The 27,757-nt window shown below is 43.4% G+C and overlaps 1 protein-coding gene across 6 annotated transcripts in view; it reads left to right on the top strand.

Moving 5' to 3' along the window:
• The first annotated feature begins 519 nt into the window (after positions 1 to 519).
• ARMC9 (armadillo repeat containing 9) overlaps positions 520 to 27,757 on the top strand; it is a 137,321-nt gene continuing 110,083 nt past the window's right edge. For all 6 annotated transcript variants that reach the window (XM_050963799.1, XM_050963801.1, XM_050963802.1 and 3 more), the window contains exons 1-9: positions 520 to 585; positions 1,268 to 6,613; positions 7,403 to 7,490; positions 8,915 to 9,040; positions 10,535 to 10,705; positions 13,603 to 13,758; positions 17,832 to 17,924; positions 19,263 to 19,287; positions 27,149 to 27,306. In XM_050963799.1, coding sequence (XP_050819756.1) covers positions 7,437 to 7,490; positions 8,915 to 9,040; positions 10,535 to 10,705; positions 13,603 to 13,758; positions 17,832 to 17,924; positions 19,263 to 19,287; positions 27,149 to 27,306 — 783 coding nt within the window. In that variant the 5' untranslated portion in view covers positions 520 to 585; positions 1,268 to 6,613; positions 7,403 to 7,436. The remainder of the gene's footprint in view (positions 586 to 1,267; positions 6,614 to 7,402; positions 7,491 to 8,914; positions 9,041 to 10,534; positions 10,706 to 13,602; positions 13,759 to 17,831; positions 17,925 to 19,262; positions 19,288 to 27,148; positions 27,307 to 27,757) is intronic.

Raw genomic sequence — 27,757 nt, 5'->3', positions numbered from 1 at the left:
AAAAGATAGAGATTAATAAAATAGCTAAAAATGTCACTTTTCTTGCTGGGGAGAGACTGTGACTGAGTCAGGGGCACTTCAGGTTCCATTCTCAGACGTGATCCTGCACAAAGCACTTTGCTCCCTCTCTGCCTCGGTTTCCCCATCTGTACAATGGGGGCTCTTGATTACCGTGTGGGGTAGTGTGAAGGGACTGTTTCCTCACGGCTCGAGGGGGCACTGAAGTGGGGGCGAGACCCAGACTCTCTTCCCAGCTGAGCAGCCTTGGGCAAGTCTCTCTCCCTCGCCTCAGCTGTCCAGTCAGTGAGCTCTAAAGCCGGGGCCGCGCTGGATGCCACTGACCCCCCGGCTCGGCCGTGCTAGGCGCTGTACACCCGCTGTGACACAGGGCGACCTCCCTCCGCCGATCACCCCCCTCCCCTCCTCGCCCCTCTCAGTCACATGGTCCCGGCCCACGGCCCGTACCTCCGGATTGGCTGAGCGGTATCACGTGACCCCCCGCATCGCACGGGAGGGGAAGCTGCTGTTGCCAGGCAACGCCGCAGCGGGCTGGGGAGCGGCCTGGCAGGCCCCGAAGCGGAGCAGGTAGGAGGCTCCGGACCCGGGTAGCGAGACCTCCCCGCCTGTAGGGATGGGGGGACTCCCCGGCGGGGCGGGGCTCGTGTGCGGGCTCCCCCCAGCCTTGGTGGGGAATGGGGAGGGGGCTCCCCCCCCAGCCGTGGGAGGCCCGAGCGCCGCCCCCAACCTGGGGCTGAGGGTCTCCCTGCCCTGGGGCGGGTGGCGGCGATGGGGGCTCCCCTTCCTTCCCGCCCGGGAAGGTTCAGGCCCAGCCCTTGCCCAGACTGGGGGTGCAGCAGAAACGAGCCCCCCCCCCCGCCTGGGCCCAAATCCTGTTCAGGGCCAGGGCCGGAGCTGCAGGGTCTAATCTGCAGCCGCTCCCCGTCCCAGTCTCTGCCCAGGCGCCAGCTCTGCAGCGATGCCTGGGGGAAAGGGCTTGGCCGGGCTGAGGGGTCGGGGGGTCTAGCTCAGCGGTTCTCAAACGGGGGTCGGGACCCCTCGAGGGTCGCAAGCTTATTACCTGGGGGGTCGCGAGCTGTCAGCCTCCGCCCCACCCCTGCTCTGCCGCCAGCATTCATCAGGGTGTTAAATATGTCAACAAGTGTTACTGTGTGAGGGGGGGTTGCACTCAGAGGCTTGCTGTGTGAGGGGGGTCACCAGTAAAAAAAAGTTTGAGAACTACTGGTCTAGCTCATATTCTGCTCTGTAGGGCATCAGCACCAGCAGGCAATGGAGAAGGACGGCCAGATTATGAGAAGAATGGAAGACATGTTGTGATTGCTGCAATCTATATGAGGGCTGATCACTCAAGCCGATGTGAAACCTGAGGCCAGTCTAGAAGCTTTGTCCTCCACATAGGATATCAGGGTTGGAAGGGACCTCAGGAGATCATCTAGTCCAGCCCCCTGCTCAAAGCAGGACAACACCCCATACAGTTTTTTATTTTTAACCCCAGTTTTGTAAATGGCCCCCTCAAGGATTGAACTCACAACCCTGGGTTTAGTAGCCCAATGATCAAACCACTGAGCTATCCCTCTCCCCTAAATGTACAATGTGGCTGGCCGCAGGTGACAGCAAGCCAAGCTAGCCTAGAATATTAAATCTGGCTTTACTCTTCCATTAGCAGCCAGCTACTGCATTTGTGCTTTTCCCTGGCACGCACATGTTTGCGTCTTGTACAACAGGAACCAATAAACATTCTCAGTATTGTGCCATTCACAAAACTGCCACCTAGGTTCTTATGCCCTCATTTATTGATGGTGATGTTGGTTTAGTAACACCTGCTAGTTTCCAGTTATGCAATTGAACTTGCTCTGCTGGTGTAAATTGATCTAATTTGATATGAAGGTTCTTCATGAAGATTTAGGCCCTCAGTCTGCAAGACACTAGCCAGGCATGTCCCTGCACTTGTGAGACTCTCCATTTACATAAGCACATAAGAAAGGTCTGACCCAGTACAGCCAAAGGTCCATCTAACCCAGTATCTTGTCTACCGACAGTGGCCAACGCCAAGTGCCCCAAAGGGAGTGAACCTAACAGGTAATAATCAAGTGATCTCTCGCCTGCCATCCATCTCCACCCTCTGACAAACAGAGGCTAGGGACACCATTCCTTACCCATCCTGGCTAATAGCCATTAATGGTCTTAACCTCCATGAATTTATATAGTTCTCTTTTAAACCCTGTTATAGTCCCAGCCTTCACAACCTCCTCAGGCAAGGAGTTCCACAAGTTGACTGTGCGCTGTCTGAAGAAGAACTTCCTTTTATTTGTTTTAAACCTGCTGCCCATTAATTTAATTTGGTGGCCCCTAGTTCTTGTATTATGGGAACAAGTAAATAACTTTTCCTTATTTACTTTCTCTACATCACTCATGATTTTATAGACCTCTATTATATCCCCCCTTAGTCTCCTCTTTTCCAAGCTGAAAAGTCCTAGCCTCTTTAAACTCTCCTCATACGGGACCCGTTCCAAACCCCTAATCATTTTAGTTGCCCTTCTCTGAATCTTTTCTAATGCCAGTATATCTTTTTTGAGATGATGATTCCACACCTGTACGCAGTGTTCAAGATGTGGGCGTACCATGGATTTATATAAAGGCAATAAGATACTCTCCATCTTATTTTCTATCCCCTTTTTAATGATTCCTAGCATCCTGTCTGCTTTTTTGACCTCCATGGCACACTACCTGGATGTCTTCAGAGAACTATCCACGATGACTCCAAGATCTTTTTCCTGATTCGTTGTAGCTAAATTAGCCCCCTATTGTATGTATAGTTGGGGTTATTTCTTCCAATGTGCGTTGCTTTACATTTATCCACATTAAATTTCATTTGCCATTTTGTTGCCCAATCACTTAGTTTTGTGAGATCTTTTTGAAGTTCTTCACAGTCTGCTTTGGTCTTAACTGTCTTGAGCAGTTTAATGTCATCTGCAAACTTTGCCACCTCACTGTTTACCCCTTTCTCCAGATCATGTATGAATAAGTTGAATAGGATTGGTCCTAGGACTGACCCTTGGGGGACACCACTTATTACCCCTCTCCATTCTGAGAATTTACTATTTATTCCTATACTTTGTTCTCTGTCTTTTAACCAGTTCTCAATCCATGAAAGGACCTTCCCTCTTATCCCATGACAACTTAATTTACGTAAGAGCCTTTGGTGAGGGAACTTGTCAAAGGCTTTCTGGAAATCTAAGTACACTATGTCCACTGTCCTTGTCCACATGTTTGTTGACCCCTTCAAAGAACTCTAATAGATTAGTAAGACATGATTTCCCTTTACAGAAACCGCGTTGACTTTTGCCCAACAATTTATGTTCTTCTGTGTGTCTGACAATTTTATCCTTTACTATTGTTTCAACTAATTTGTCCGGTATTGACATTAGACTTACCGGTCTGTAATTGCTGGGATCACCTCTAGAGCCCTTTTAAAATACTGGCGTTACATTAGCTATCTTCCAGTCATTGGGTACAGATGCCGATTTAAAGGACAGGTTACAAACCATATTTAATAGTTCTGCAACTTCAAATTTGAGTTCTTTCAGAACTCTTGGGTGCATGCCATCTGGTCCCGGTGACTTGTTACTGTTAAGTTTATCAATTAATTCCAAAACCTCCTCTAGTGACACCTCAATCTATGACAGTTCCTCAGATTTGTCGCCTACAAAAACCAGCTCAGGTTTGGGAATCTCCCTAACATCCTCAGCTGTGAAGACTGAAGAAAAGAATCCATTTAGTTTCTCTGCAATGACTTTGTGGTCTTTAAGCGCTCCTTTTGGATCTCATTTGTCCAGGGGCCCCACTGGTTGTTTAGCAGGCTTCCTGCTTCTGATGTACTTAAAAAACATTTTGTTATTACCTTTGGAGTTTTTTGCTAGCTGTTCTTCAAACTCCTCTTTGGCTTTTCTTATTACATTTTTACAGTTAATTTGGCAGTGTTTATGCTCATGTCTATTTACCTCACTAGGATTTGACTTCCACTTTTAAAAATATGCCTTTTTATCTTTTACTGCTTCTTTTACTTGATTGTTAAGCCACAGTGGTTCTTTTTTAGTTCTTTTACTGTGTTTTTTAATTTGGGGTACATTTAAGTTGAGCCTTTATTATGGTGTCTTTGAAAAGCGTCCATGCAGCTTGCAGGGATTTCACTTTGGTCACCATACCTGTTAATTTCTGTTTAACTAACCCGCTCATTTTTGCATAGTTCTCCTTTCTGAAATTAAATGTCACAGTGTTGGGCTGTTGAAGTGTTCTTCCCACCACAGGGATGTTAAATGTTGTTATATTATGGTTGCTATTTCCAAGTGGTCCTGTTATTGTTACCTCTTGGACCAGCTCCTGCGTTCCACTCAGGACTAAGTCGAGAGTTGCCTCTCCCCTTGTGGGTTCCCATACCAGCTGCTCCAAGAAGCAGTCATTTAAAGTATCAAGAAATTTTGTCTCTGCATTTTGTCCTGAGGTGACATGTTCCTAGTCAATATGGAGATAGTGGAAATCCCCCACTATTATTGAGTTCTTAATGTTGATAGCCTCTTTAATTTCCCTTAGCATTTTGTCTTCACTATCACTGTCCTGGTCAGGTGGTCGATAATAGATCCCTAATATTATAGTCTTATTAGAGCATGCAATTACTGTCGTCGTTCCTTCCCCACCTCGCCACGCGACCTGTTCTGTCCTTCCAATATATTTTGTACCCTGGAATGATTGTGTCCCATTGATTGTCCTCAGTCCACCAGGTTTCTGTGATGCCTATTATATCAATATCCTCCTTTATCACAAGGCACTCTAGTTCACCCATCTTATTATTTAGACTTCTAGCATTTATATACAAGCACTTTTAAAAATTGTCACTGTTTATTTGTCTGCCCTTTTCTGATGTGGCCGATTCTTTATTATGTGAATGTTTCTCTTCTGATCTGGCCCCTAGATTATCCTCTTCCATCCTGTCCTCCTGACTAAAACCTAGAGAATCTTTATTAATAGACTCTCCTCTAAGAGAAGTTTCTGTCCAATCCACGTGCTCCTCTGCAGCAGTCGGCTTTTCCCCATCTCTTAGTTTAAAAACTGCTCTGCAACCTTTTTAATGTTAAGTGCCAGCTATCTGGTTCCACTTTGGTTTAAGTGGAGCCCATCTCTCCTGTATAGACTGCCCCATTCCAAAAGTTTCCCCAGTTCCTGATGAATCTAAACCCCTCCTCCCTACACCATCGTCTCATCCACGCATTGAGACTCTGAAGCTCTGCTTGCCTACCTGGCCCTGCGCATGGAATTGGGAGCATTTCTGAGAATGCCATCTTAGAGGTCCTGGATTTCAATCTCTTCCCTAGCAGCCTAAATTTGGCCTCCAGGACATCTCTCCTACCCTTCCATATGTCACTGATACCTACATGTAGCACAACCACCAGCTCCTCCCGAGCACTACACATAAGTCTATCTAGATGCCTCGAGAGATCCGCAACCTTCGCACCAGGCAGGCAAGTCACCATACGGTTTTTCTGGTCATCCCAAACCCAGCTATCTACGTTTCTAATGATTGAATCTCCCATTACTAACACCTGCCTTTTCCTAGTGACTGGAGTTCCCTCGCCCGGAGAGGTTACCTCAGTGTGAGAGGATACCCCAACACCATCTGGAAGGAGGGTCCCAACTATGGGAAAGTTTCCCTCTGCTCCCATTGACTGCTCTACTTCCCTCGACCTTTCATCCCCTCAACAGCTCAGGGGCTGTCTGACCGGAGGTGGGACAATTCTACAGTCTCCGGGAAAGCCTCATCAACATACCTCTCTGCCTCCCTTAGCTCCTCCAGTTCCACCACTCTGGCCTCCAAAGTCCATACGCGGTCTCTGAGGGCCAGGAGCTCCTTGCACAGAATAGGGCAGGTAATCAATACATGCTGCACTCAGCACAATAAAGTGGTTAGCCTCCACTCTGCTGCTGGGCTTCTGCCTGCATTCTCTCCTACAGCTACCTAGTTAATGAAAGGGTATTGTTTAAATCAAGAAGTTTTGAATGTAGTTTAATTTACAGGTTTTAAAGAACAGCAAGTGAACCTTGTCCCCTTCCCAACTCCCTTGCGAAACTCCCCGTTAACAGCCCTGTTCACAAAGCTCCCTGCATTGCTTTATAAAGCCCTGGCCTTCTTGATAGCCCCGCCCACTGACTGAGGCTCAGCCAATTAACAGAGGCTTCTAGCTTTCAAACCTTACTTTGAAGCTCACAGCTTCTAACTGCCCGCCACAGCACATGGTCCTTCAAACAAACAGACAAACACAAGCTCAGCACACAGCAAGTAACCTCGAACAAAAACACACACTACAGGCAGCCACTTACCCCAAGGGTCCTGTATTTGCTCCTCCTTCACCTGGAGAACTCCCTTGCGAAACTCCCTGTTAGAGTTTGAGTCAATGACTAGGGTCTCCAAGGAGACTGGCTAGCTGGATCTTTGCAGGATTGGGGCTGAAATACAGAGCACCAAGAAGATATATTTACAGAATTCCTTTTTGGAGCATTACTGGAGATATGATGGGCCAGTGTTCCCAAACTTTTTACTAAAGTGACCCACCAAGTGTACTTTGTCTTTTTATGTAACCCACCCAGGGGGCAAAAATCAGAGGCTAGCATCCTATTTCTTCCCCTTTGCTGCCTCCTCGCCTTGCTGATGGGGCACTGACAGGCCATCCAAAGCACATAGATGCTGGAACGAGGGGTGTGGGGGGTGCTGCAACACCACCTGGCTTGAAGTAGTTTCCGTTATGTACAGGGTTATAGTTTGGTTCAGTGTCTCTTAGAACTCCCACTATAAAAATTGTTCCAGCACCCCTGCCACAGCATCATCCTCCATCCCATTACCACAATCCTAATCATGGCCTGGTCCAGAAGGAAGGCTGCGGGGTGGTGGTTGGTGGATTGGTTGGTTGGAGAACAAGCCTACCCTGCACTCAGCCCATGGTGACAGTTCCTGTCTCATGAGGCTGGGCTCAGCTCCTTGTTCTTGGCTTTTGGGACCTGGCACACAGGGTCTCGGTGACATTCAGGTTTGGCTGAGCCAAATCAGTGGCGCTGCAACCCTGTGTACCAGGTCTCAATGCCTTGAGTGGGGAGCCAGGCCAAGCCCCAGGAGACAAGAGCCTCTGCTTCCTGATGATTGATGAGGAGGGGGTGCGCTCTCCCCAAACCCCATTTCCTGGGGCCTCCCCTCTGCATTGGGCCTGCCAACCCATCTAGAACCTTATGGCAACACACTGAGCTGGGACCCACTGTTTGGGAAACACTCTGATAGATAATGTGTGAATGATAGATAACAGTGGTGCTAATAATTCTTTGTGTTTTGATGACTTCGTAGGTCTTTCTTCATTGAGATTCAGTAGTAACCTTTAATGATGGGAGACGTCCTCGCTTATGAAGCCGAGTTACTTGGATTGGTGAAAGAGGTAGATGTTTACCATGGAATAGAAAAGAGGAAATCATGTGGTGCCTGCACTTAGGAATGGGAGAAGGAGCAAATTTGTAACTGTTAGGCATTGATCTTGGCATTACTTTATGTGGGCAGATGCTTGCGGCTGCATGGAGTCCCACTGATGAGGCACTGCCTGCATGGAGCTCATTGCAAAATCAGGACCTTAGTTAAAGGAACGCTATCAACTGACTTTGGACCCAAAAGGTCTTATTTTAAAAAGGCTTTGAAAAATATAATGTAAATAGAATTGTGTTAATGAACATTTTAAAATAAACAGTGAAAAGCATTTGTTTAATGCTTTTCGCTGTGATGTTAGACTCACAGACCAAATATACTAGTACCTGAGAATTAGAAAGTGAAATGTACCAGTCCCCTGTTATTGCCTAACCTAGGGCTCTGATCCTACAAAAAGTTAAAATATATACTTAACATTATGCACTGTGCCTAGTGCCATTGCCTTCAGTGGTACTATTTGTAGTGTATGAAGTTGAATAACTTGTGTAACTCTTTACAGGATTGAGGTATATCCAAGATGTAACAAACAAGAAAACAGCATGAATAGTGAAACGTCAACATACATTATTTCAAATTTAATCATCTCAGTATCAATAACACAGATAAGAATTTTCTTCTTTCAATTAGTTTTAAGTTAAGGCTTTGCTGTGATACAGTCACCTGTTTAGCGCTGTGCCACAAACAGTACATACTGCTTGCTTCATCATGTAATTGACATATCTTTTCTCCTTACTCTGGTGACAGAGCCTCCAATCTTGTGATTTGGTTTCTCTCTTTTTGCACTTTCATACCATCAGTTTTTAGTCTATATTTGTACTTTATTAATTTCTCACGAAATGGTAAAGCCAAACACAGGATTTGCCATAGTTGGACGGACTAGATTGTTGGTCCACCCATGTTTGTGTCCTGCTTCTAGCATTGCTGATACTTCAGAGGCAGGCAAACCTCCCCCAAACCCTGTAATGTGGCTAGTTTTGTACATTTTGGATGGAGGAGGGAGAAATCTTTCTGGTCCTCTGCAGCTTGCTCTGAAGAATGTGGTTTGCTTAAGATAAGTTAAGTGATGGTAAAATTATCAGATCTTTTAAAATTCAGCCACAGCATTTGTCTGACTGTCCTGGTGGTAGAAGTCCCATTACCTGTAGATGATGCTACTTTCAGAAAGTGTTAATTACAAGAAAGTTATGTGACTATCTGTTCAATCAAGTTTAAAAAAAAATGTTGCATACTAGATATTAGTTGCTTTTCTTGATTTAAAAAAATCAACTGATTATAGTAAAGCTTTGTAGCAAACCTTTAAATAAGTTTGCCTATTCATTGGTCACTGTTTTAAACATTAAAAAGCTTAGTGTGTGTTATCTGTGTGTGTTCTTGTGTCTTTAGTATTTAGACTTCACAGAGTTTGAAGACACAGTGAAAACATTTACAAAGGAATGTAAAATAAAAGGGAAGCCATTACCTAAAACAGCAGGTGGTTCCTTGAGAGATTCAAAAGCTTTGATTATCCAGGTAACAAATGTTTTATATTTGGTTTGACTAGCTAATGATCAGAACCATTACATCAGTTGAAATAATCTGAAATGCTTACGCTAACTTTTGGTTTAAACAGGAGTAGGCTGATAGTAGGGTATTTTCAGTGAAAGGACCTCAACTGAAATTCACCCCCTCAGTAATCACAGTCCTACAGAACCCAAGGTCTAAATTTTCAAATGCGACTCATGAGTTTGGATGGCTCACTTTCTGGGTTTCCAGATTGACACTCATTGGAACGGTCTGATTTTCAGAAGGTGCTGATAGAGCAGGACGAGACTTTTCATACAAAACTTTTGTTCAGCAAATAATGACAAGTCAGCAACACCTAAACGTTTCACGAATTCCAGTCAATTTCGTCAAATTATTTTGGTATTTTTAAAAAAAAAATTCTGGAAAAATCAAAACGTTTAGATTTTTTTCAGTTCAAAATGACTTTTTGTTTCAGAATTCTCTTTAATATTTTTAAGTGGCTGAAATTAAAACATTTCAGTTTTGTGTAAATGTTTTGTGTGACTCAAAACAATTTGTTCTGATATTTAGAAAATATTTACTTTTGGTTTGACCAAAACTGAATGACTTTCTTGTATTTTCGGATTTGCCAGCGAATCAAAACATCTGCTTTTTGCCCTGTTCTACTACTGAACTCCCACTTTCATAAAACCAGGCTTCTTTAAGATGAGTCAAATAGGACGCCCAAAGTTGAGGCACCCCAAATCACTAGACACTATGGTCTGGCTGCAGGCCTTGATGGTCATGTTATGTCCCAAGTTGTTGAGGAGGGCAGGAGTGGGTTGTTGCAAAGTTATTTCTGTTTGGGTAGGAGGATGTTATCATGAACATTTTGAAATGTTCTGAATGTTTCTCTATAATGTTATATGTAAATATGCTCTAGAATATGGAATAAGCACACTTTACAAAACAAAATAAATACGTACATCTTGTTAATTTATTAAAATATACACAGGAATTATGTCCTCTCTCTGCTCCTGGGACTCTGCCTCATTATTATGAAGACATGGATAAACTGATAAGTCTGGATCGACACTTTCTTCCTGTACCCCCCGTATTATTTTCTTGCTCACTATTCATAGTTAGAGGAGTAAAGGGGAAGGCTAAATTATGAGGAGTGAGTGAAAGTTTGGCCGAGTTTCATATCCATCTTATAGAGAGATTTTAAGGTGTGATTTTTAATTTTTTTTTTGAGCGAGGTAGGACAACAGAAATAATGTCAAGGCCTCTCAACTGTGGATGATTGTGGAAAGGAGATGAAGAAGAAGCAGAGTGCTGGTACAGGTTGAAATATGGTTAATGTAATTAGTCTGTAACTGGTGAATTGGGAGAGGCTTTGGGTAAAATTTTCAAAAACAGCTAAGTACTTTTGAAAATGGAACTTAAGCTCTTAAGTCAGGTACTTTTGTAAATGTTGCCCACCTATATGTGGGGTTGAATGAACTCTCTTTTCCTTTGCAGAAGGATCTGCTTACAGCATTTGAAGATGGAGATCAGAAAGTTTTCTTTGAACTTTGGGAGCAGCATATTTCCTCTTCACTCCGAGACAATGACCCTCTTGCCCAGAAGCTGGAGTTTTATCTTCACATCCACTTTGCCATCTACCTCTTGAAGCATTCTGTGGGCAAGCCTGTAGGTTTGTTTTTCAGTTTGGACTGTATTTTAATTTTTTTGTGTATCTTCTCCAATCTTGGTGTTTGGCAAACCAAAATGGATTATGATGGATTGATCTGTAGTTATCCCCAGGCAAATCTATTTCTTCAACAGCAACCTATATTTTAGTTTGTCTTGAAAGCAGACGTTTGAGCTAGTGAAGCTTGGAGGTGAAATTATTCACCTGAACCTGATCCTATAAGGTGTTGAGTGCTGTCAAGTTCCAAAGAATTCAAAGGGAGATCTGCCTTTAAAATCTTGCCCTTGAATTCATGGGAGTTTGTTTTATTCCAGTGAACATTCAGTAACTTACAAGGCCAATAAGATATTATATTATTAATTAATATCAAATTAATGAGCAGAATCTACCAAACAGGAAAAATACCTTATTACTTCAAACTTCCATATTTCAAGATCGATTGACACCTCAATTTTTTTGGTGACAAAAGTCTTTTTTTAGCTTCATCTACCATTTCTGTTATTTTGGGCTCAGATAACCTTTTGTGCAGGTTTTAGAGTGTGGTCCGAAGTCTAGATTTGTATTGTAAACATGATTGTAACCGTAACTATGTAGTACCTCACCATAATGTAATAGAATTAATATATTCTGGACCCTATTACTGATGCTTTATAACGGGAATAGCTTCAGGGGAACATATAGTAACTGCACAATAGAAAAGTAGCACATCAAGTTGTGAAGTCAGTTTCAATGGGCCACCTAGTGTTAGCAAAGCTGTCCACAGTGTTTAATAGGTGAGAATTGGTATCTGCTAGAATAAATGTCCCATTGTGTGAGCCTTTGCGTTCTCTCTTGTTTCCTCTGCTTTATTATGACTGCCAACAAAAAGGGACACTGTCAGGTAAAATCTGATCCGAAATGTAAGTTTTTTAAAAAAACACTTAATTCTGATAGAGATGTTCCCAAGAATTTAAAATATATTCAGCTGGAAGCAATGTAAAAAAAGCAAAGGGTATATTTACACTGCAATTGAACTCCCAGACCAGCCTGTGTCAGCTGACTCGGGCTTTGGCTGGAGCCTGGACTCTGGGACCACAATAAAACAGTCCTTTAATTCAAGCCCCATGTGCTTGAGTCGGCTGACATGGGTCTGCATGAGTGTTTAATTGTAATGTAGACATACCCAAATAGTCTCAGGCTGGGCGTATGATCTGTTCTAAACAACGCAGTACTGCAGTGGTGCAAGCAGCCAGATGAAACTGACTAGTCTTTTTTTTTTTTTTTGTCCAATCTGACCAGAAGTCCATGAAAAGTAAATTATATTTTAAAAATTGTCATTAACGTGTAATTTAGTGACTTAAGTGAGAATGATTGTTAGTAAAAATGTGGTGGTGGTTTTTTTAATCTACAGTTCTCTCTTCTGGGTTTAGCACAATGCTTCTTTTTAAAGCAGTTTATGAAATAAATATCTACCAGAAAATATATTCCATGTGATATTGAGGATGATTTTTGACCCATTGATTTTGTTCCTGTGTAGCTTTTACTATACCATAAATCATAGAATAATAGAATATCAGGGTTGGAAGGGACCTCAGGAGGTCATCTTGTCCAACCCCCTCCTCAAAGCAGGTCCAATCCCCAGCTAAATCATCCCCGCCAGGCCTTTGTCAATCCTGACCTTAAAAACCTCTAAGGAAGGAGATTCCACCACCTCGCTAGGGAACCCATTCCAGTGCTTCACCACCCTCCTAGTGAAATAGTGTTTCCTAATATCCAACTTAAACCTCCCCCACTGCAGCTTGAGATCATTACTCCTTGTTCTGTCATATGGTGCTACTGGGAACAGTCTAGATCCATCCTCTTTGGAACCCCCTTTCAGGTTGTTGATGGCAGCTATCAAATCCCCCCTCATTCTTCTCTTCTGCAGACTAAACAATCCCAATTCCCTCAGCCTCTCCTCATAAGTCATGTGCTCCAGCTCCCTAATCATTTTTGTTGCCCTCTCCTGGACTCTTTCCAATTTTTCCACATCCTCCTTGTAGTGTGGGGCCCAAAACTGGACACAGTATTCCATATGAGGCTTCACCAATGCCAAATAGAGGGGAATGATCACGTCCCTAGATCTGCTGGCAGTGCTCCTACTTAACCAGCCCCAAATACCGTTAGCCTTCTTGGCAACAAGAGTACACTGCTGACTCATATCCAGCTTCTTGTTCACTGTAACCGCTAGGTCCTTTTCTGCAAAACTGCTGCCTAGCCACTCGGTTCCTAGTCTGTAGCACTGCATGGGACTCTTCCTTCCTAAGTGCAGGACTCTGCACTTATCTTTGTTGAACCTTATCAGATTTCTTTTGGCCCACTCCTCTAGTTTGTCTAGGACCCTCTGTATCCTATCTCTACCCTCCAGCGTATCTACCACTCCTCCCAGTTTAGTGTCATCTGCAAACTTGCTGAGAGTGCATCTACTCCATCCACCAGATCATTAATGAAGATGCTTGCTAGAGATACGAGAGATGGCTTATTTAACATGTTTAAAATCAAGTAGTGACTTCCTCTCCACTTGCTGAATGCGGATATGGCACTTGACCTGCGGAAATATGCTCCAAGTGCTCAAGACTGTTTTGCTCATAAAGCAAGTAGCCCTTCCTTATTTCTCTTGGCTCCGTGGTCCTAACATGGAAGAACCCTTCTGCATTTTCCTTTTGGAAACTGTGAAATGCTCTCTGACTAGCTGGAATGAGGGCTGTTCCCTGGGCTGGCCACTGAGAAGCACTTAGCTGTACTTGGTTAGCAGGTACCGTGGGATGGAGAATTCGTGCTTGATGTTGAGTTTAAGTCTCCGTTTGCAGCTGCCAGCCCCTTAAACACTCAGAGAAGTTGTCTTCTAAATAATGATGCCTGTTTCTTTGTTTCCTAGGACAAAGCTGACTTCGATGAAAGGATTTCTCACTTTAAAACATACCTGGAGACTAAAGGGGCTGCACTGAGCCAGACCACAGAATTCCTCCCCTTCTATGCTTTGCCTTTTGTTCCCAACCCCATGGTCCACCCTTCCTTTAAAGAACTCTTTCAGGTAAATATTTGTTTTGCACAGTTTTTTTGTTTTTGGTGGATGCTGAGTACTGTTTAGTCTGATAATGCTTTTTATTTTTTCCTTCTGCAGAAATTGTAAATCATAAAAAGGATATTTGTGGTGAGATGCAGTGTAAGCGCTGTTAGTAACATAGTAACGTTTTACAGTCACTTACATAGGCTTGTGTACTCAACAATCCCAAAGTGTTTTACAGGTGGTGTGTTCATAAATAGGATCGCTGTCCCACTTGACTCTGAAATGCAGATACCTGTGGGGAACAATCAGAGCCGGCACCAGCTAAAGAAGCAGGTGCTTGGGGCGGCCAATACCAAGCGGAGGCACTCTGGCCGCTATTGGGGCGGCACGTCCGGGTGTTTGGCGGCAATTGAGTGGCGGGTCCCTCAGTCCCTCTTGGAGCAAAAGACCCGCTGATGAATTGCTGCTAAAGAATGGAGCGGTGCGATCGCGCTGCTGTGTTTTTTGTATTTGTTTTTTGTTTTTTTGCCGCTTAGTCACTCTCAGCTTCTGTGGAATCATACAATTCACATGCCTCCAAGTCAGTTGCTCAATTCCAAAGTTAAAGCAGACAAAAACAGGGAGGAGTCACTAACCTACTAAGCAGTCTGGTTAATGAGAGAGGCCAGATATTTTTAAAACAGAATCCTATTGTTCTTGAAAAGGACTAAATGTATTGTCTAAAGTGCTTGCAGAGGCAACATGTAAGTGTTAAGAGCTGGGGGACACAATTTAAAGGTGATGGTGGGGGGAATGTGAACACCCAGTGTGTTGCTTCTGGGTGCAGGAACCTTCCAGCCTTACTTCTCTGGGCCAGTGCAGCCTGAACACAGGGAACCTGCTCCCGGCACTTTCCCCAGCGATCACCCTCCAGTCCCCTCTCTTGCTTGGTCTGGGGCTGCCGTTTTCGTCCTGCCCTGCTAGGGTTGCCTGCCACTGCCTCCTTAGCTGGGCTCTCACGTGTTGCACAGAAGCAGTGACCTGGAATGGCCACCCTCACCTGCCAGAAATGGCTCTGTCCCGCTCCCTCTGCTTCCCACCTGGGCCTGGCTGCCGGGGAGAGGAGCCAAGCAGCTGGAAAACTAGTGGGGCGTAGTGTGAGAAGGACAGAGCCCTCCTCGCCCCAGCAGGCTGAGCAGAGCAAGCTTCAGAGAGGCCTGCTGAGCTGCGGTGAAGGGCCAGGAGCTGAAGGGGGCACGCCAGGCCTCCGTGCCATTTCACACAGCGCCCGGCCATGGACTCCTTGTGAGGGCATGGGGTCAGTTCACTCTGAGCCCTGCAAGGGCAGCTTGTTGCTCATAGCAATCTGAGGGGGTTATGTGACCCAACATGCACCCCTGCATGTTGCCTCTGGTGTGAGATATATTGAAAATGTGATAGGCAGAAAGGGATATAAGCACATATAGTATACCTGGCAATATAGTATTCAATGGTGCATCATTGTCTTGAGTTCAGACTTGCAAACCTCGCAAATGTGAATCCTGTATCTTTTCCAACCTGGTGAAACACAGGGGAAACTTGAGATGTAAGAGCAGCTCTGAGCACACAGAACAGCAAATCTCAGGAAGTTGTTGCTGCTTGTTGAAAAATATCAACTGTTCACCTGTTAGGTACCTTTTCAGCAAGCAGAAACCAGATTGGATGGAGGGTGGTGACTGAGGAAATGAGTAGTTGGTATGGAATTTTTAAGAGACAAAGGCTGTCTTTTTTTTCTGATTCACTCTGTTTTCTGGTGCTTAGGGTAAGATTTATCTGTCAGATGGTTAGAAAGAAAACTGCATTCCAAACAGCAGATGATTCATAGATTAGTCCAGTTTTCTTACAAGTTCTTGGAATCCAAACCTCTTATAGAATTGTTGTATTCTGATTTACTGATGTAAGACCATGATCCTTGATAGTCTAATGACAAAACATAAATTTAAATTCAGTCAACTATGAAAAATGAATACAATGATTTCTATAGCTTCCTTCATTAAACCTGAAGAATTAGCAGTGGTTCATTATGTTCCATTACAAATAAATGAACTTTTCTTATTCGCCTTTAATTTTTTTGCCTGATTTTTTGCATTTGTGCAATTTAATGCTTTGTGTTCCATGCACATTCAGTATGCCTGTTTTGGGGTAACTGTTTTAAAATTGAAATAAAATATTATATATGACTAAATAATAAAATATTGTAAATGAAATGTCCCAAATTGAGGTGTCATTAGAGGAGGTTTTGGAACAAATTGATAAACAAAACAGTAATAAGTCTCCAGGACCTGATGGTATTCACCCAAGAGTTCTAAAGGAACTCAGATGTGAAATTGCAGGACTACTAACTGTAGTCTGTAACCTATCATTTAAATCAGCTTCTGTACCAAATGACTGGAGGATAGCTAATGTGACGCCAATTTTTAAAAAGGGCTCCAGAGATGACCCTAGCAACTACAGGCCAATAAGCCTCACTTCAGTACCAGGCAAATTGGTTGAAACTATTGTAAAGTGCAAAATTGTCAGACACATAGATGAACATAATTTGTTGGGGAAGTGTCAACATGTTTTTTTGTAAAGGAAAATCATGCCTCACCAATCTACTAGAATTCTTTGAGGGAGTCAACAAGCGTGTGGATAAGGGGGATCCAGTGGATGTAGTGTATTTAGATTTTCAGAAAGCCTTTGACAGGGTCCCTTACCAAAGTCTCTTAAGCAAAATAAGCAGTCATAGGATAAGAGGGAAGGTTCTCTCATGGATTGGTAACTGGTTAAAAGATAGGAAACAAAGGGTAGGAATAAATGGTCAGTTTTCAGAATGGAGAGAGGTAAATAGTGGTGTCCCCTAAGGATCTGTACTGGGGCCAGTCCTATTTAACATATTCATAAACGATCTGGAGAAAGGGGTAAACAGTGAGATGACAAAATTTGCAGATGATACAAAACCACTCAAGATAATTAAGTCCCAGGCAGACTGCGAAGAGCTGCAAAAGGATCTCACAAGATGGGGTGACTGGGCAACAGAATGGCAGATGAAATTCAGTGTTGATAAATACAAAGTAATGCATATTTGAAAACATATTCCTAACTATACATATACAATGATGGGGTCTAAATTAGCTGTTACCACTCAAGAAAGCGATCTTGGAGTCATTGTGGATAGTTCTCTGAAATCATCCACTCAGTGTGCAGCGGCAGTCAAAAAAGCAAACAGAATGTTGGAAATCATCAAGAAAGGGATAGGTAATAGGACAGAAAATATCATATTACCTCTATGTAAATCCATGGTATGCCCACTTTTGAGATGTGGTCGCCCCATCTCAAAAAAGATATATTGGAATTGGAAAAGAATCAGAAAATGGCAACAAAAATTATTAGGGGTATAGAATGGCTTCTGTATGAGGAGAGATTACTAACACTGGGACTTTTCAGCTTGGAGAAGAGGCAACTAAGGGGGGATATGACAGAGGTCTATAAAATCATGAGTGGCATAGAGAAAGTAAATAAAGAAGTGTTATTTACTCCTTCTCATAATACAAGAACAAGGGGCCACCAAATGAAATTAATGGGTAGCAGGTTTAAAACAAACACAAGAAAGTGTTTTTTTCAAGAAACGCACTGTCAGCCTCTGGAACTCCTTGCCAGAGGGTGTTGCGAAGGCCAATACTATAACACAGTTTTAAAGGGAGCTAGATAGATTCATGGAGGATAGGTTATTAGCCAGGATGGGCAGGGATGGTGTCCCTAGCCTCTGTTGCCAGAAGCTGGGAATGGGTGACAGGGGATGGATCATTTGCTGATTCCCTGTTCTGTTCATTCCCTTTGGGGCACCTGCCATTGACTACTGTTGGAAGACAAGATACTGGGCTTGATGGACCTTTGGTCTGACCCAGTATGGCTGCTCTTGTTTTCAGTGTTATTGTTGAGCTGACTTGTCCTTTTCTTGCATGCGTATGAGCCGCTCATCAAACAGGCTGGCTTTCATAACGTTAGAGGCACAACTTTTCACTGCAATACTGGCTGTGTTGTCTGCTGCTGGAAATTGCTATGACTCCAGCTGTAATTTTTTCTTTTTTCTTTTCAAGGATTCTTGGATGCCGGAGTTAAAGGCAAGGTTGGAAAAGTTCCTGTCTCTGACTCTCAAAGCCAGTCATGCCCCAAGGCTTCTCACTTTATACGTATCCTTTCGAAAAAACTTTTTAAAGATCTTTAAATTAGACTGCGCCTTTTTATAGTAATTTTATTGAAGCAACATGCAGCTTGTTTGCTGTGTAATCACTGTAATGTTACTAAGTTGTATTACTTACCCTAGGAAATGTTGACATACCACATTCAGTAAAGTCATTTTAAAAAAAGTTATATCAAATGTTAGGACAGCAGTCTAAATATTTGGTACCTACTGACCTGTGTGTTTAACAGATCACCATTACTTAATATAATATGGATAGTATATCATGTCTGAGGCACAATCCTGACATGACCCCTCTCTGGGCAGCCAATACATCCTCAATCTTTCTCAGAGGTCCACTTCAGTGGAATTTTTTCAGAGCTTTCAGGAGTCCCAGAGATAATTATTTTACTAAACAAATTATGCCGCATGCTTTATTTTATTTAAAAAATCATCATCTTTTCTCTAACAGTGTCATTTAAGCCACAGTGGGAGGCCTAATCTGCATAGTAGCAGAAGTATGACAAGACTACTGTCCCAGTTTTTGCTCAGCACAGCTCACTCAGGGCTAGACTGATACCTCACAGCCTTCTGTAAGGGGCCGCACCTAGTTGTGTAGCCCCAGGAACAAAACAGGGACCAGATTATGACTCTACAAGTCCTAGCTTCAGCAGATATGATTTGCACCATCCCTTTTCATAGTACAGCTTCGTTTTCCCCAATGCACCAGCATGGCTCCACTGGTCCTTGTAGTGGGTGGATGGAGCTAATGCACCTTCTGATCTGGTGATGCCCCTTCACTCTCTGCCTGCTTGGCTGGATGGGAAGCTGTGATCAGCAGTGGCTGCTCTTCCCACGTTATGACTTGTCATGTGGCAAGCCCACACAGAGGAGTAAGTGGGCATCTTATGCTTCCTTCTTCCTCTGCATGGCTGACTCATGACCAAGTCCTATGAGTTTCTTTGGTAGGAAACATTTCTTTCTATAAACCAGTTGCACAACGTACGTCGTCAATTAATTTTTGCTACAGTTTTTGTTTCATAACAGTTTCAAGCCTTTTCCTGGTGTCTGCACGCTAAGATTAGGGTTATCAAAGCTCATGCTTCAGAGCATAAAATGATGTCTGCAGGAATAAGAAAAGAGGCTCTTACATATTTCTGTGCAACATTACACATCAGAGGTTTTTCTTTTTCCCCTGAAGCATTAGGCAGTGATGCCAGAAGCAGTATGGACACTGGACTGGATAGGTTTTACCATACTGATTCAGTTCATTGGTCTATGTCCCTATCCTAAATACCCCTTAAATGGAGATATGTTTTCCTGAACTGCTCTCTCTCTCTTACAACAGAAGGAGAATGGACAGTGCAGCAAAGGTAAATGATCAGATTTGCTGGGGAAGTTTTATACTACCAGTAGCTGTAACTGAGAGTGGAGGATAGGCCTAGGATGAGAGGAATGCTAATGAAATTGGGGAAAAAATACCTTAAAATTAAGGCCCCAATCCTATAACTTATTATAGGAGGGACTGCATTGAAGTCAGTGGGACTTTCCAAAGGCAGTCTGCCAGAGGGCCTAATGGCAGAGATTGTATTTCTAGCTTGTTTTTAGTAACGTTTTTACTTAAAAACAGAACATATGGAGGATTTGGTAAAAGATCCATATTTAAGCAAATGTTGCTATCCTGATTAGATACAATTTTCCTAGAATTGCTCTCCAATATGTGTTTATAGCTGTGTATATATACAGATCCTCTGCTCTCAAATCATAGTAAATTATTCTGGAAGTTGCAGGGGTTTGCAGAGAAACAATGAGTTTTATGGTCTTGAACGGGAATTAAGTTTCTTTTCCTTTAGATTCCTAATATTGAACCAATTGGTTTAACCCTGATAAAAATGTGTTAATTCTGGAGTAATTTTCTTGTCATATTTTGTTTTATAAATGTTCAAAAGCCCCCGAGTGTATGTCTGCATTGCATCTGGGAGTGAGCCTGGGTTAACAAACTTGATTTACCAGGGTTTGCACCAGTGTGCACAGGTTCTAGTACATGAAAGCTTATGCCCAAATACATTTGTTCGTCTCTAAGGTGCCACAAGGACTCCTCGTTGTTTGTACAGATAACTGTGTAGACATTGCGGCTTAGGCTGGAGTTTGGGCTCTCAAGCTCCTCTCAATGTGGAGGTGGGTTTAGGAGTCTGAGTTCCAGCCCAAATTACAGCATCAAAGCTATGACATGCCCGGGGTACAGTCTGGACTGTCAGATGGTTGTTCCTGCTTAACTCTCCAGTCTGATGTGCCCTATGCCCTGCTTTGCTGTGTGAGCAGAGGCTCTGCTCACTCACTCCTGCCTCTAGCACACAGGTCATCCCTGGACATATACCAGAGTGCTATGCCCAGCCACTCTTGAATTATGTACAGGGCAACGCTCATATATCCCTAGTCCCAGCCTTGCACCTCAGAAATGTGCGTTTGACACTGCTCAGGACCCCCGTGGTCAGCTCAGCTTCCCTGCACTAGCCTCTCCTCCCCTGCAGTATGATGAGTCCTTGAGGTAAAATCCGCCCTCCCTTGCAAACAAGGGCTCACTCTGCGAAAGGGAGCCCACCTAGCTCAGTAAAATGAGCTGAGCCCAGTACCAGAAACCACCCTTCCAGAAGCAGCAGCAAGACACCTTCCTCACCCTTCTCCTGCACAAGTTAAGGCTTGCTCCTCCGCATTGTCACCTCCCATCCTCCCAGACCCTCCTCCTGCACAAGTCATTGCTTACTTCCCCTCCCCTGTGCTCCCCCAACACTCAGTGCTTGTTGTTCTGAGTGACTGGCTGAACAAGAAGTAGAACTGAGTGGACCAATAGGCTCTAAAGTTTTACATTGTTTTATTGTTAAGTGCAGTTATTCTTTTTTACAAAATTCTACATTTGTAAGTTCAACTTTCATGATGAAGAAATTGGACTACAGTACTTCAATGTGGTGAATTGAAGTTTCTTTTTTACAGTGCAAATGTTTGTAATAAAAAATAAATATAAAGTGAGCACTGTACACTTTATTCTATGTTGTAACCGAAATCAATATATTTGAAAATGTAGAAAGCATCTAAAAATATTGAAATAAATGGTATTCTATTATTGTTTAACAGTGTGATTAATTTTTTTAATTACTTGACAGCCCTAAATAAAAGATAAAATCCCAGTCTAATTCCTAAATTTTGTCAAACTAAGTCAAATTTGAAGTAGATGTTTTCTCTTACTCAAAAACTTACAGCAGTCTGTACTAACTGGAAAAGCTTTTCTAATTAGAACCACTCCCCCACTTCAAATGTTTTTGTCTTCCAAAAGATCTTGTTGCATTCATTGTATGGGGGGGAGGAGAGGTGACATGATGATGTCATTGTCCCTTATTTATACTCTCCTCCAGGTGCTGGAAAGATCCTTGCCGTATCCTGGGGGTTAGACAGCCCCATGGAGTACATGCTCAAGCAACTGTCTTTTGTGTGAATTGTAAATCTCTTGTTTACAACTCCCCTGCTGGTGAATGGCTGGTGATGGTACTCTTACACCTGGCTGCGTGTTGGTCACTCCTATAGTGCTACTGAAGAGCTAGTCCGTGGGTGTTTCCCAGACTCTCAACATGTTTGTTACTGAAACATGTAGCAAAATCTCCTAATGATACATACATTTTGACAGAACAATGATGCTCAACAGATTATAATTTTCCAAATGATATCTCACAAAGCATACTTTGTACAAAACATATCCTAATAGCGGTGAATATGGGGGTTTTGGGGTGCTATTTCGAGAGATAGTGTGTCACAAAAGTAGCCTCTGTACAGCTATTTTTAGCACATTAGTGTAAGCTCTGCTAGCACAAGTCTGTGGACGCGGGTTGGGAGGCTCACTCCCAAGTGCAATGTAGACATACCCGAAGGAGTGGAGCCTGTTTCCCTGAATGTCAGTGGGACTTAGGTATCTGAGTGCTTAAGTCACTTCAGAAAATGAAACTTAGGCTTCTAAATCACATAGTTGCTTCAGAACATTTTCCCTATGTTCTCTTATGTTATGTCGGTTTATTTTACTCTGAGGATTTATTTTTTATACTCTGCTAATTTGGTTTATTAAAACAAATGAGGTTTGTTTTCTAATGTTGTACATTTCAGTCTTTTGCGTCATTATTTTGTGTTTTGTGTTGCATTTGATTTTATTAAGTAATAGAGGCAATGTTCTAGCTTGCACTTTTCCAAAAGTGAGACCATTGAGAGAACTCACTCCTTTCTGAAATACTAATTTGTTCTCCTGACTTCAGCTATGAACCTCATGGGTCTGCCCGTGTAGCTCCAGTGGCAGTGTCAGGCCTTAATATGTAGCTCTGTTTTATTCCTTAGAATTTAAGTTGGTTTTGACTTTAAAAAAGATTGTTTGAGGCCTGCCTCATCTGAAGGGAATTGGGTCTGAGATGTGAGCTTTGTGATATGCTCCAAGATCTCCTGCGTAGGGCTCCTAGTGAGATCCATAGTACAGGCTCACTGTTGGAGACATGAGTGAGTGTTTGCTTTATCAATAAAGTAGAAAGGCAAACAGAATTAATAAGGAACACATGAATGAAATGTAGCATGGCAAAGAGTTCTCAACACAGGCTTTTGTAAATCCTTGCCAGTCATTAGTCTCTGACATGCTGAAGCACTTTGAGGTTAGAAGAGGTGGTGCAAATGCTCTGGAGGATGTACTGGAGAGTTTAGAGTGTTTACTCATTCCTGATTAACCTGTGATGCTCTGGCTCCTCACCTGTTTGCCACAAGACTTTTTTTACCTGTATGATTTTAAAAGCTGTCTGGGTGGCCTGCTTACCTTACACCTTCCCCTGTAGATTTTTTGTTTGATTAGGAAGGTCTGAAGAATTACAGAATGTTAGAGCACCCACGGGGAGAAAAAACAATGGGTGCTCAGCACCCACCAGACGCAGCTGTTCGGCGGCACCACTGATCAGCCAATTGGGAGTGCTGCCCAACAGCTGTTCAGTGACGCCTCCAAATTGCCGATTGGCGGTTCAGGGAGGGTGGAGAGCAGCGAATGGGTGGAGGCCTCCGGGAGGGGGTAGAGTGGGAACAGAAAGAGGTAGAGCAAGGGTGGGGCATTGGGGAGGGGAGCGGAGTGGGGTCAGGAAGAGTCAGAGCAAGAGTGGGGCCTTGGGAGGAGGGGTGGCATGGGGGTAGGGCACCCCTCCGGGAAAATTAAAAGTCAGGATCTATGGCCCCCAGGCTTTGCTTGTATCCTGGGTGCTTAAAATAAAATTGAGGAAATAGAATCTTTGGAGGTTGACCAGCAGCTTTCTTTTGTATTTCCTGGTGGCAAAGTTCACACCTGTGAATCCATTTTTATAACCTCACAGCATAGATTTTTCTTGTGATGTATTGTTTTTTATTCTGTAATGTGAAGACTATGTGGGGCTTTCTGAAATGGAGATTTAATTTGAAAGATGAAAAACAAAAGCAACTGAACTTGGAAGGCTACCAAGATGTCCAAATTCCTAGTTTGAAAGCTAGTAAACCTTTCAGCAGGTAACAATGGTAATTGCTAAAAAATGAGATCTATTGATAGTACAAAGCAGCACAGTGCAAAGTGTATACAATACAATTTCTGTAGCATCATGTGGTCTTCACGTGTGGAAAGAATTCTTAAAAGCTGAGATGCTCAAATACATTCTGTGGGATGTACAGGTATTTGGGTGTGTAGTTCTTCCTGCCAACCATAGTTGCAAGAGTTATTCTCATCACTGAAAATGTTCCCCATCAAACTTACGAAAAGCAAATGAACAATGAGTGGATATCTGTTTCATGACTAATATGTTGCTAAGATTCCTCTGTGTGAACATCCCTCGTTGAATAGGAATCTCCATTGTTGGAGGTTAAGAACAGGGTGGACAAACACACCTGTCAGGGATGGTCTAGGTTTTTTTGGTCCTGCCTCAACGCATAGGGTCTGGACTCGATGGTTTCTCAATGGTCCGTCCAGCCCCTACATTTTTGTGATGCTATGAATATTTTATAGTTTAGGCAATTGTGTAATTAGATTCCCTCTGTAAGTTTGCTTACTGTGTTGTCAGGAATTGTAATTTTGTCCATTTCAAAGGATGGCTTGGAAGGTAGATATATCAGGTTTCACAGTAACTGTGTAGTGTTCTGAACTTCCTAAGAATTTGTGCTTGGAATATGCAGTGTAGAATGTACCACCCTCCGAATGAGGATCTCAAAGCACTTTAGAAACAACAATTCACTTTCACAACACCCCTGTGAGGGAAGAGTGGTATTATCCCCATTTTACAGAGTGGGAAACTGAGGCAAAGTTATTTACTCAAGATCACAGAACAAGTCTCTTATCAAGCAGGGAATAGGTTCTAGTTCTTCTGACTCCTGGTCTTGTATCTTAAACACTTGTTTGTGCTTTTTCCCATGCATTCATTTAAAGCTGCATTGTTTCATAGTGGGGGGGATTGAATGCATTGCTGCCACTCCATAAAACTTTGATGTCTGATAAAAGAAGTCCTAGTTCTGTTTAATGTGCTGTAGTAAAGTTGATCCCTGGGAATTTTTCACCAGCTAGTTCCACAGTAAATATTCAGTCTTGTTTTACAGATAAGTAAGATGCCATCTTCATACCATAGGAGCAAAGATGGCTGAGTGTCTAGCTACTTTAAAACATAATCTTCTAGCAAATAAAAACATCAGCAGTAATTGCAGAGTTCCCCCACTTCCCTTTATGGCAGTGGTGGGCAAACTGCGGCCCGTCAGGGTAATCCGCTGGTGGGCCGCGAGACAATGTTAACATTGACCATCCGCAGGCACGGCCGCCGCAGCTCCCAGTGGCCGCGGCTCACTGTTCCCAGCCAATGGGAGCTGTGGGAAGCGGTGTGGGCCACAGGGACGTGCTGTCCGCTGTTTCCCGCAGCTCCCATTGGCCGGGAACGGTGAACTGCGGGCAGCCGTGTCTGCGGATGGTCAACATAAACAAACTGTCTTGTGGCCCACCAGTGGATTACCCTGATGGGCCGCAGGTTGCCCACCACTGCTTTATAGCTTTTGTTGGCTCATGGCCCTGTCCACTGTGCCATGCAACTTCAAATTCCCATCTTCTGTTTGTATGTTTATGCTATTATTGGTAGTCAATAATGTGATACAGGTTGCTGCTGTTCCTTGAGAGCAGGGAGCTTTGGATTAGGCTTGAAAATTAAAACTTAAAATATCATTGTTGTTTAGTTTGTATTGGTGTTCTGTTTACCCTAAAAGCAATTGGATGTGAAAGAACAAAATGTAACAGAAATGTAACCCATTAATGTGCCTTATTATTCCTTTTGTAGTAGAAGGAGTGTAAATAAAAGAAAAAGTGGAATTATTTTCAGATGTCAGTATGGGTACAGTATACGGTAGAACCTCAGAGTTATGAACTCCAGAGTTACGAACTGGTTGGTCAACCACACAGCTCATTTGGAACTGGAAATATGTAATCAAGCATCAGCAGAGACACCCCCTCCCGCCCCCCCCCCATGTAAACTACTAAAAAAAAAAATAAAGGAAAAGTTTAAATAAAGATTTGACAACGTAAGGAAACTCTTTCTGTGCTTGTTTCATTTTAATTAAGATGGTTAAAAGCAGCATTTTTCTTCTGCATAATACTGCTATGAAACTTTACAAGTCAATGTTTAGTTGTAAATTTTTGAAAGGACAACCATAACATTTTGTTCAGCGTTACAAACATTTTAGAGTTATGAACAATCTCCATCCTGATGTGCTCATAGCTCTGAGGTTCTACTGTAATTCCAAATTCTGCTAACTGCCAAGTCCGTTAGACAGAGGAATTATCTGCCTAAGTACATGGTGAAATTGCCCTCCCAGGAGTTTCTAAGGCAGAAGATGCAGGGAATTCTTGGGGAATTTGTAAAATCCCATGAATGTTGTAATGTAGAAGGATGGCTAGATATCTTGAGAGTGATTTAAATTATATGATTAATTGTATAATTAATTTTTTCTTTAAGTCTTAAATGGATGGTGATTTAGCACAGAAAAAAAGCATTGCACAGCTGCATTTACAAAAACAGTCATCACAAATTTTACTACAGGAAATGCTTAGTCTAATTCATGTTATTGCCAAAGCACCATGGCTCTCCATGAGTTAGCGATTAAGGGTCCTCCTTCACCTCTTGCTGGTTTGTGTTTGAAGTAACAGCTCCAACTTCAAAATAACCCTTCCGTTAGAAAATGTTTTACCTCTTGTAGTTTCAAGTAACTTGAATTACACATTGTAGTCTAAGCTCGAGGTAACAAAGGGTCACATCCTTTTGGATTGAACTGTATTTTGAGTCTGCCTCTGCTCTGAATTCTTGAACCCTGGCTGCATGGACCAGATGCTGGCTGGATGCAATGGGACCATGGTAGTTGAAGCCATGTGGAAGTTTCTTCACTGTGCCATGGGGTTGGAGAGCGCAGCACGCAGATGCAAATTACAAAACAATCCAAACAGACATAACAATCCAAACAGAGATGCCAGGTGACTGGAAAAGGGCAAATCTAGTGCCCATCTATAAAAAGGGAAATAAGGACAACCCGGAGAATTATAGTTGAGTAAGCTTAACTTCTGTACCCAGAAAGATAATGGAGCAAATAATTAAAACAATCAATTTGTAAACATCTAGAAGATAATAAGGTGATAAGTAACAGTCAGCATGGATTTGTCAAGAACAAATTGTGTCAAACCAACCTGATAGCTTTCTTTGACAGGGTAGCAAGCCTTGTGGATAGGGGGGAAATGGCTGGAGCACCCACTGAAAAAAATAAGCAGGTGCTTAGCACCCAATGGCAGCCAAGCTTCCTCCCTCCCTTCCCCCCCACTGCCTCTCAATCACCTACTCCCTGCTGATCAACACCTCCCTCTCCCTCCCTCCCAGTGCCACCCAAGGATCAGGAGCGGGGATGAGGTGCACTTGGGGGAGGGAGCAGAAAGAGGTGGGAAAGAGGTGGAACGGGGGCAGGAAGAAGTGGGGTGAGGTTTGGGGAAAGGGGTGGGGGCAGAGCTAGAGGCAGAGGTGGGGTCGAGCACCCCCTGGGTAGAGAGGACATCGGCGCCTATGATCTTGTGTCTGAAATAATTCTATGGCAGCAGGCAAAGTTGTTGTCCTGCAGAGCAATAAAACTGTGTTTCTGCCTTTTTTTAATCAGAAGAATAAGTTGTTTTCTTTTTTAACCTCTTCATAGAAATGTTGCAGCAGCTTCATCAGCAGCTAGTGGAGGCTGAGCACAGGAGCATGACCTACCTTAAACGGTTTAATAAAATCCAGGTAGACTATCACAATCTCATCGGGGTCACTGCTGAACTGGTGGATTCCCTCGAGGCCACAGTCAATGGCAAGATGGTAAGATGAGCCCCAAGTGTGTACATGCTTCTGCTTTAGGAAATGGAAGTAGAATCCGCCTGAAGTGCAAGTTAAGATTTATGGTAGCTCAGTGTTTCTGTAAGCAGGGCTGTCCCTAGGCATTGTGGTGCCCTATGCAGCCCCACTGTGGGGGAGCTCTGTGGGGCCCCAGATGGAGTGGAGCAGGCTGGGGCTGAGTCGCTCCACTTCCTGCGCCTGGCGAATGCAGGGCAGCCAGGCCCAACCCTGCACTCATGGGGTGGCGAGAAGTGGAGTGACCCGGCCCCAGCCCGCTCCGCTCTGCTCCCCTGGCTCCCAGCCTTGAGGAGCAGGGGGAACCGCACCCAGCACTTGCCAGCGGCGCGACTGGGAGCTGGCGGAGCAGAGCAGGCTGGGGCTGGTTCGCTCTACTTACTGCTGGTGAGTGCAGGCCTGACCCCTGCTGCAGTCC

Source organism: Gopherus flavomarginatus, chromosome 8 (assembly GCF_025201925.1).
Source record: "Gopherus flavomarginatus isolate rGopFla2 chromosome 8, rGopFla2.mat.asm, whole genome shotgun sequence".
In the NCBI taxonomy this organism is placed as follows: Eukaryota; Metazoa; Chordata; order Testudines; family Testudinidae; genus Gopherus; species Gopherus flavomarginatus.
The sequence above is the reverse complement of the archived record's forward strand: the minus strand, read 5'-3'. Positions and strand labels throughout refer to the sequence as shown.